We start from the raw sequence: 9,908 nt of genomic DNA, 5'->3' as shown, positions 1-9,908 counted from the left end.
GAGGGGGAGAAGAGTGGGGGGAGGGGGAGGGAAAAGGGAGGCTGGGAGGAGGCGGAAACTTTTTTTTTCTTATTCTCAATTAAAAAAAAACGGTCCTTGGGCAGCAGAGGAGAGGGCGCCTGAACTGGCCTTGCCCCATAATCACACTGATGATTATCTCGAATATCACCATAGAATCTTCGTCTGGCGATGGATGAGAGACAGAGACCCACATCAGAGCACTGGACTGAGCTCACAAGGTCCAGTTGAAGAGCAGAAGGAGGGAAAAGATGAGCAAGGCAGTCAGGACGCCAGGGGTTGGGTCCACACACTGAGACAGTGTGTGCTTGATCTAATGGGAATTCACCAAATCCAGCTGGGCTGGGACTGAATGAGCATGTGATCAAATGCGGCTGACAATGGGAGCTGACTGAGAAGCTATTGATAAGTCCCACTGGGACTTATTTCTACTGCTTGTACTAGCTTTTTGACACCCTAGTCTATTTGGATGCAAAGCTTCATAGGCCTGGATGTAGGGAGGTAGGGCCTTGGACTTCCCACAGGGCAGGGCACCCTGCCCTCAGTTAAGGCTGGAGGGGGAGGGAGAAAGGAGAATAGGGGCGTGGGAGAGCAATGGGAGGGGGGTGTAGAAATTTTGAATGGAAAAATAAAAGATAAAAATAAAAAAGGAAATGAAAACACTTTGTAAGTCGGATATGGTGGCATATCTGGAAGACAGAAGCAGATGGATCTCTGAGTTCAAAGCTAGCCTGACCTACATAGAGAATTCAGGAACAGTCAGAGATATGGAGAAAGACCATGTTTCAAAATAAAGACAAGACTTTATCAGTGGAAAGGGAATTACTGGGAGCAGAGGGTACAAATGAAGCAAAGAACAAAGAAATTAAGAATGAGGGAAGTGAAAGATCAGCCAACACAAAGGATTTAGGAACCTGTCATAAGGAAAATTGCTATTTTGATAATATATGCTCATAAAATTATTTTTTGAAAATATTATATTGTATATTAAATAAAAATAAAGATTCATAATAGACCTTACATTAATATAATCTTAATGTAGACAAATATCACTATAAAATGTATAAACTGTGCAAATAAAAATGTAAGTCAATTACTTATATGATTTGGGATTTTACACTTCTAATTTGCTAATGTATAAGTGGTAAAGTGTAATACAAATATGTTTTTGTCATGGCCTATGGACAATAACAGAGTTTTCTCTTATAATATACTTATAATTACTATTGTGAATTCATTTTTTTAAAAACCCAAATGTTCATTTACTGGTGAATTGAGAAACAAAATAAAGTCTATCCACAATGCTACTTAAAGATACAACAACGAACTGTTGTTACGTATGATATGGTTGAAACATGGAACAAAAGACCACATCCTACTATAGTCCAAGGGTGAATGGAAAAGATATATGCATATATATGAGGTAAATCTATAGTTCCTTTAAAGCTAAAATGAAAACAATCTTTGCTGTAGCAAAGAACATCACCTGAGTTTGGTGGGATTCTGATGAAAATTTATAAGGTTGATAAATAAAGTAAAATTCATTGAACTTTACATGTCAAATCTTGTGTTCTAAAATTCATAATTTCAGTCAGGCCTACAAATGCCTACATTTACATTCGCTAAGCATGTTTAAATTTCAGACCTGGAGGAAGGTTTCAGATCTTCTTACAGTCACTGCTTCCATAGACTTGGGTCTTTGAGTGGTAGTGTCTTCTCTTTAACCTCGGGACACACAGGCTTTTGTCATGAGAATAGTGCACATGCTCACCTTCTTTTATCAACCTTCAAAACTCATGCAAACTAGTGAGCTGTGTCAGAAGAGCACTCTTCTCAAGACTGCAATGACCTGTGCATTATAATTCAAATCTTTGTTAAGTCTACCAACTTTGAAATTAGATTACTCTTATATATAGAATTTAATCACGTTTGTATCATGACTGGTTTCTTCATGCCTGGAGCAATTATGCTTCAGGACCTAACTGTAACCCATTTTCAGTAGATGTTTATTAAAACAAGCCGAAAGGAATTTAGTTAAATAAACATTCTAAAAATTGAAGCCATAGAAAAACAACAGGGACACATACATGCTCAAGTTACTGTATAAAAAAGACAAGCTAATCAAAACTACCCACACTCTGTGTCTTAGTAAGGGTTGCAATTACTGCAATGAAACACCATGACCAAAGAAACTTGGGGAGGAAAGGGATTATTTGCCTTATACTTTCACATCATAGTTCCATCACTGAAGGAAGTCAGGACAGGAATTCAAAAACAACAAAAACCTGGAGAAGCTGATGCAGAGGCCATGGAGGGGTGCTGCTCACTGGTTTGCTCAGCCTGCATTCTTGTGGAAGTCAGGACCACAAGTCCAGGGATGGCACCACCATAATGGGTTGGTTCACCCTCCAGTCACTAAGAAAATGCCCCACAAGCTTACCTACAGCCCATCTTATGGAGTCTGTTGAACGAATAATAAAAACCCAGAGACAGATACTGGGATTTAAGCTGAACATCAGAGAAGCAAAGCAGCCAAGTCACTAGAGAGATCTTACCTCTACCAAGACTTGTGTCTTGTACAAAGTGTTTGTACAAAGTGGCAATCCAGCAATTCTCTCCATCAACCTCAGACTGTATGCTTCACTGAGCCATTGTCTCTTCCCCCTTTATATCTCTCTCTCCACTCAGGAATATCACTCCTGTCTTCACTTCCCTAGAGCTAGGATTAAAGGCATGTGATCCCAAGGGCTGGGATCACCTTTGTATGAGCTCTGTTTCTCTTTTAGACAGATTCAATCTTGTGTAGCCCAGGGTAGACTTGAACCCAGAGGGATCTGTCTGCCAATATCTTCTGACTTAAGTAGTTCCAGGAAATTATCAGCTGAACCTGAGAGAGAATTGGCTTTGACTGAAGAGAAATTACAGAAGGCACACGTGGATCATGTGGATCCGAACCTTAACTGCATGCTGGTCATATCACCCTCCAAGCATTTCTCTACAGGAGTTTTAATGCAGAGGGAAGATACTATCTTACAATGGATCGTTTAGTACATAAACCGAGTAAAAAATTAAAAAGTTATGTGGAAAAGGACTCTGGGTTCATTCTAAAAAGAAAATTGAGACGAACCAGAAGAAGCACCTTTTAATAATGATGAAATAAACAAATTATGGGAAGAAAGTAAACCCTGACAAAAAATTGTAGTAATTTTTGGGGAGAGATTAAACAACAACTATACCAAAAGCAATAGAATTCAACTTATAAGGAAAACTGGATCCTTTCTCACATTGTACAGGAAATACCAATAACTGGAGCCCTACATTCTATACTGATGCAAATTAATCAGGAAAGACAGGCAACAAATCAGATTTTTTAAGTAAAGTGGATCAAAGCCCTTATGATTCCGTCATCACAAATTATTTGCTATTCTCATGGTAATAAGGGCTTTTAAAGAACCTCTCAACATAGTTACCGATTTGCAACATGCAAAAAAAGTTGTTTTACATATTGAAATCGCCGAATTTATACTGGACGGTACAGAATTGACTTTATTGTTTACTCAGTTACAAAATATAATCAGGAATAGGGATCACCCCATATTTAGAATACACATCCAATCCCATAGGAGTATGCAAGGTCCTCTAGAACAAAGTAATGCAGAAATAGATCAATTATTGATTGGAAATGTGCTGAAGGACTCAGAATTTCCTAAAAATCATCATATCAATAGCAAAGGTTTAAAAGAAGACTTTCCCACCATGTGACAACAAGCCAAGGAAATTGTAAGAAAATGTCCTACTTGTTCTTTATACAACCAAACACCACTACCTGCAGGAAGTAACCCAAAGAGTACTCGAAAGAATGAAATATGGCAGATGAATGTATTCCCTTTTGTAGAATTTGGAAAATTAAAATATGTACACCACATCATTGATACCTATTCAGGTTTTCAATCAGCAACTATTTTGAGTTGGAAAAGGCTGATTCAGTAATCATACATTTGCTAGAAGTTATGGCCATCATGAGTATACCTGCACAAATACAGACAGACAATGTTCAGCATATGTCTCTGTAGAAGCTCCTTCTGTATTTGTGTTGCTTTCATTGGTTGAATAAAGAAATTGCCTTGGCCTTTTGGTGGGGCAGTACTTAGATAAGCCGGAAGACAGAACTGAATGCTGGGAGGAGGAAGGCAGACAGAGAGAGCTGCCATGAAGTCGCCAGGTCAGAGATGCTGAATCTTTCCCGGTAAGCCACGACCTCATGGTGAAATAAAGATTATTGAAAATGGGTTAAATCAAGATGTGAGAGTTAGCCAATAAGAGGCTAGAGATAATGTACCAGGGAGTAATTTAATTGTATTAATTTCTGTGTGGTTATTTTGGGGTTAAGCTAGCCATGCGGCGGGATGCGGCCCACTCCTTCTTACTACATGCCTCTAAGCAAATTTAACAGTATTTTACTTATTATAATACAAAGCATATTACAGGTATACCACACAATCCTACAGGCCAGGCAATTATAGAAAGATCAAATCAAACGCTAAAAGATATTTAAATGAACAGAATGGAATAATAAAGACACCCATAAACAGACTACCAAATGCTTTATTAACTCTGACTTTTCTAAATACTAATAAGAAAGGAACAACAGCTGTGGAGAGACATGGGATGGTAGAAAAACTATGGAGTTAAATCAGACCATGTAATTTAAAGATGTACTGACCTCAGAATGGAAACCAGGGTTTTGCTTTTGTTTCCACAGAAAAAAAAATTATGGATCAAAATTAATAAAGATTTGATTTGAACAAGAGACACCTCTTAATTAGAAAAGATGATAATAGTTCATCAAACATCATAGCTGTTTAATTCAAACTAACCTATAAACTAGCAAATGCTTTTCATTTGATCAGAAATAACTTGCCAAAAGACAACCGCTCCAAAATTAAGGTCAGGGAAGAGTTCTGTTTCTGTCTTTTCAGGAGAATGAAGAAATCTAACTAAGGAATCCTAAGACCACTGGACAAATGAGACATCTATAAAAAAAAGAACAAATCATTCAGAAAAAAAAATTTTTTAAAAAAAAAAGAGTAAATTGGCCTATTGGTATATCACATTTACAACAGGAAAAATTTAATAAATCTTCCCAAATGCTTGTTTTTGCTGTTCTCTACAGGCATATAAGGCAAACAGTCATTGTGCAAGAAGCAAATTTAAAAATATGCCGCCCACATTCACATGAGGTTAGGTAGGTGATTTTTGGTCATTAAGTGTGTTATGGATATTTTTCATTGTTTAGGAGGGTTGGTTATAAATTATTATTGGTTACAGTCAGTAGGAAAGTTAAACAAAGGATATTAGATATTAGATCATCAAAACAAGACAGGTCTTGTTTTTGAAAGAAAAAGGGGAATACAGATATGATAAGATAAAAAGGTAGATTGTAAAAGTCTACTTCGGAAAGAAAAAAGGGAGGATATAAATATAAATTAAAAAATTTATAGATAAAAAGGTAGTTTTTAATCTACTTCTAAAAAGCAACTACTAGCTTTAAATATTTTACATTGGACTTTTAGATATTGTATACAAATTTTGTATATTGATATAAATTTGAGATGAATTTTGTCAAAACATACTACACATACATTTATAATCTTGTTCAAGGAATTGTGCCTATACAGCTCATTTAATAATGCAATGCAAATTTATAGTCCTTGAAAATTATTATTACCCACCGTTTAGGATAGTAAGGAAATGCAGGTTAGTAATTAGTCACCTATAATAGTTGAATTTGTACACACATTAGGTATGTTCTCAAGGTCAAACAAAGATATATTTTAGATAGACAGGTCATCTTTAAACACTTCAGATATCTACAGAATATGATATTTAAGATGTTGAAATAACATAGGATCTATTTCATGACAATGAGACATGTCTGCTCCTGGCAGCACCAATCGACTTCAGAGAAGATGATGGACACCGAAGAAACTCCAGAAAAAGTTTAATTTCTTTGTAGCAAAAGAAAGTCACTGGGCAAGAAAGTGCCCTTGCCTCGACTGCTGACAGTCTGCTGTCCTAACCCGATAAGCAGGACACAAAAGAGAGTGACTGTCACCACTAAGACAAGGTGGGACAGTTCTTCAGAATATCCTGCTTCAGAGAAAACTCTGTTGGATATTCTAGATCTGTAGGCTAAAAATGGATGCCTCAACATTTCAGAGGAACTTTGGGTGACTGTCCAGGCAACCAGCTGTTTCTGTCATTTCTCACATTTTTTGGAAGTTGCTTGCTTGCACTTCCTGCTTACTCAGGTAATAGTATTTTCTTCTTGGGTCTCTGAGGTAACTGAAGACTAAATAGTTATAGTTTTCCTTTTTTTAACAGATTCAGAAAAGAAACTCACTAAAGAGGTGTAAAGTGTAAAAGGTTTAGAGACATTATAGATAATTTGATAATGCAAATTAGGATAGAAAGTGAATTAGGTACAACCTTTTGAATTCATCAAGATAGGATAGATATGAACTATTTTTTCTGAATTTGTCAAATGCAAATAAATACACTGTCGATGTATATGTATATATTATAGTTATTGTATATAGTTTTTCTTATACTTATTGTATATAATTTTTCTTATATTACTTATAGCCTTCTATAAGGGGGATATACATAATATGGGGGAAATACAGTGATATAGTATTTGTGTTTTAATAAATAAAGCTTGCCTGAAGATCAGAGGGCAAAGCAGACACACGTCAGCCATACAGGCCAGGCAGTGGTGGAGCACACCTTTACTCCCAGCAGCCACACTGGTCAGCCAAAGAGACTGAGTGGTGGTGGTGCACGCCTTTACTCCCAGCACTGGAGAGGAATTTAAAATGGAGGAGACAAGTTTCAGGGTCTATCTGAGGATTTCTGAAGGCAGGATCACCCACTTCAGTCTGAGGTAGAGGCAAGAGCCAGGGGCTGGCTGCTTTCCTTTTCTGCTCTTCAGTTTGAATCCCAGTATCTGTTCCCAGGTTTTTATTATTCATGCTACACCTCACTAAGTTCACCATCAAATGTACATTATTAAAGGAACACAGTATTTCAGAGAAAGACATCCATAGTGACACATCAGGGCCATGTCTGTGTCAGTGGCCCTGCTGCTGCCAGGATCTGTGCTGGTGTCCAACACTCGTGTAACCACCTATCCCGGGTGGCCTGGGCACTGGAGACCTGGCCCTGCCCCTCACCCAGCAGAAGAGCTGTGCAGTGTCATGGACGCAGGATAGCTGTCCCCAGGACCCTCGGTGACTGCAAAACCTTCCCTCCACCGCCAGCCGCCATAACAGAAGAAATGGCCATGCGGGTTGAAGAGCTGGCCCCATTCCTCACCAGTCCTGTTGTGGAAGAGCTGGCCCCAAAGGCACGGGCGAGGGAGGCTTGGCCCTCACCATTGCATGAGGGGAATGATCCTGGTAGAGGCCAACACTGACCAGCATCTCAGTTACCACCCAGGCCCACACCCAGGACTTTGAGTTAGCCCATCCCAACATCTACCTCATCTATGAACACATGAAGAGACTGGTGCCGTGGAACCACAGCCACAGGAACTCTGTGACAACAGGTAACAGCAGGGGATCCCAGAGAAAACTCAGTGAGGGTCCAGTACTGATGGTGCATCAGAAGCCAGAGGCCCTGACCCAGACCAACAACTCAGTGCAATGAACATTTGCAAGTAAAGCTCTTTGGACAAAAGGGTCCACTGTGCCACACACCGCAGCTCCCAAGGCCACTATGACAAATAAGCATGTGATGGAGAAGCGGGAAAAATAGGGGTGAAGTCATATTCTCTCTTTTATTTTCATTTTAATTTTCTTTTGTGGGAAGAGGTACAGTGTTAAAGAATGGCCATGGAAGGACAGGGAAATAAGTGGGATTGGGGCACAGGATGTGAAATTCCCAAAGAATCCATTTTAAAAATTACGCTAATAAAAAAAAAGGTTTTCATTTTCTTAAGTTGTAGGCCAGACAGTTCCCAAATGACCACATGGAAACTTAATAATTATAAATGTTCAGCCAATAGCTAGGGCTTGTTACTAACTCTTACAACTTAAATTACCCTATTTCTCTTAATCTATGTTTTGCCACTGACTAATGGCTTTATCTGTCCTCCAGCATGTCTGGCTCCCTCTGCATTTCCTAGTAACTCTCCCTTCTTCCCAGCATCCTCTGTGCCTGGAAATCCTGCCTAGCTATTGGCCGTTTGGCTTTTTATTAAACCAATCAGAGTGGCACTTCTTCACAGCATACAAAAAGATTATTCTACAGCATTAGGTCTCAATAAAAATACAATTTCAATTGTTTTCAAAAGTTTTGTAAAAAGCTAATACCTGAGCATAAAATAGACATGTTTGATTTTTTTCCCATCCACAAACTATAAAAATAAAAATGAACATAAACCACAGAGTTTAACCAGTCCTTACTTACCAGAGAGCAGGGAGTTTCAGAAATTTCCCATACAGGGCAGTGCTGAAAGAGGGGATAATTGGTACAGGCAAGCAGTAAGATCCACTGTGAGTCAAAGATGTCAGTCCTGCCTGGAAACCAAACACCTGAGACAACAGAGCTGAGTAAGCAAGGAGGAGACGTCAGCTGCACGAGAAATATGCTACCATGTTTGTTCTACTCCCCAAATGAAGCACCGAGAAAACATGTTCTTCTGTTTGAGATGGTTTGACGACGGTTACATTTCAATACTTTATGCTTAAATTTATCTGAAGAAATCCAAAGATTGTCTTTGGTGTGCTACCGTTTTACACTACACACATTAAACTAAGGAGCACCAGTGTGTCAACTGAGAGACAGGGAAGTACTTTAATTTTCTCATGGAGTCCATCACATGGAATCCAGCGCTTTTCATTTATTTATTTATTTATTTTTGGTATGAAACTAGGTTGCCAAGATGACTCATCAGATTAAAGGGGCTTGCCACCAAGCCTCTCTGAAGCTCAGCAGAAACATCTTTCACCACCACACATGACCATATACGGGCAAGCCTGGTAGCAAGCACCTCTGCCCACTGAGCCACCTCGCTGACCTAATGAGTATATCTGAAATGTTTTTAAGTATGGGGTGGAAGGACTGGGGAGGTGGTTTGCTTCATGAGTATAAAGATCTGACTTTGGTCCCCAGCACCCAGGGATAAGAGCCAGCCACAATGACACATGTCTGTAACCTAAGTCAAGGGTTCACTGGTCAGCCAATCCACGAGCTGCAGGGACAGCAGAGACCCACTATCAGGAAATCATGTGCAGAGTGATAGAGGACATCTACTGTCAACCTCAGCTTCAGAGCCTCACAGGCAAGGGTATGTATCCACACACATGTACACATGCATGCCACTAAACAAGACATGTCTTTTATATCAAGAAATTAATGAGTCCAACAAGAAGAAACTAAGAATAAGCACATTAAAGTGTTATGATGCACTATGCCTATATTAATATTTATTTTCAACAAGAAGAAACTAAGAATAAGTACATTAAAGTGTTATGAAGCACTATGTCTATATTAATGTTTATTTTCAACAAGAAGAAACTAAGAATAAGTACATTAAAGTGTGATGAAGCACTATGCCTATATTAATATTTATTTTCAAGCATCCTGAGTTTGTTTTAAAAGGTATCCACGTTAAACATATTGTCATACTGCTTACAAAACTCATTATGAGTGACATTTTTACACCTTCAAAATTGTAAAATCACAACTGCCTTATAAACATCAAACTACTAATTTATAGGAATTCAAAGGAAATTTTAAAATAGACATTTTAATTACACTGCAGTAGACTAAGTCTTACTTAAATCTTAGCTTATGAAATATTGATTCTATAAAATTACAACCTTTAA

At 38.4% G+C, this 9,908-nt stretch overlaps 1 protein-coding gene across 8 annotated transcripts in view; it reads right to left on the bottom strand.

Moving 5' to 3' along the window:
- The window catches only part of Vps13b (vacuolar protein sorting 13 homolog B), a 399,494-nt gene that overhangs the window by 339,126 nt on the left and 50,460 nt on the right, over positions 1–9,908 (bottom strand). For 7 of the 8 annotated variants that reach the window (XR_007595555.1, XM_050163211.1, XM_050163240.1 and 4 more), the window contains exon 16: positions 8,488–8,612. Coding sequence is in view for 7 of the 8 variants with exons in the window: in XM_050163211.1 (XP_050019168.1) it covers positions 8,488–8,612 (125 nt within the window). In the remaining variant the exon portion in view is untranslated. Of the gene's footprint in view, positions 1–1,505; positions 1,868–8,487; positions 8,613–9,908 lie in introns of those variants that run through there. The other variant, XM_050163255.1, reaches the window with a different exon arrangement.

The sequence above is a fragment of the Alexandromys fortis genome, unplaced genomic scaffold, assembly GCF_014885135.2.
Source record: "Alexandromys fortis isolate MF-2015 unplaced genomic scaffold, M_Fortis_MF-2015_v1.1 scaffold_17, whole genome shotgun sequence".
In the NCBI taxonomy this organism is placed as follows: domain Eukaryota; kingdom Metazoa; phylum Chordata; class Mammalia; order Rodentia; family Cricetidae; genus Alexandromys; species Alexandromys fortis.
This window is presented reverse-complemented; position numbering and strand designations above follow the sequence as displayed.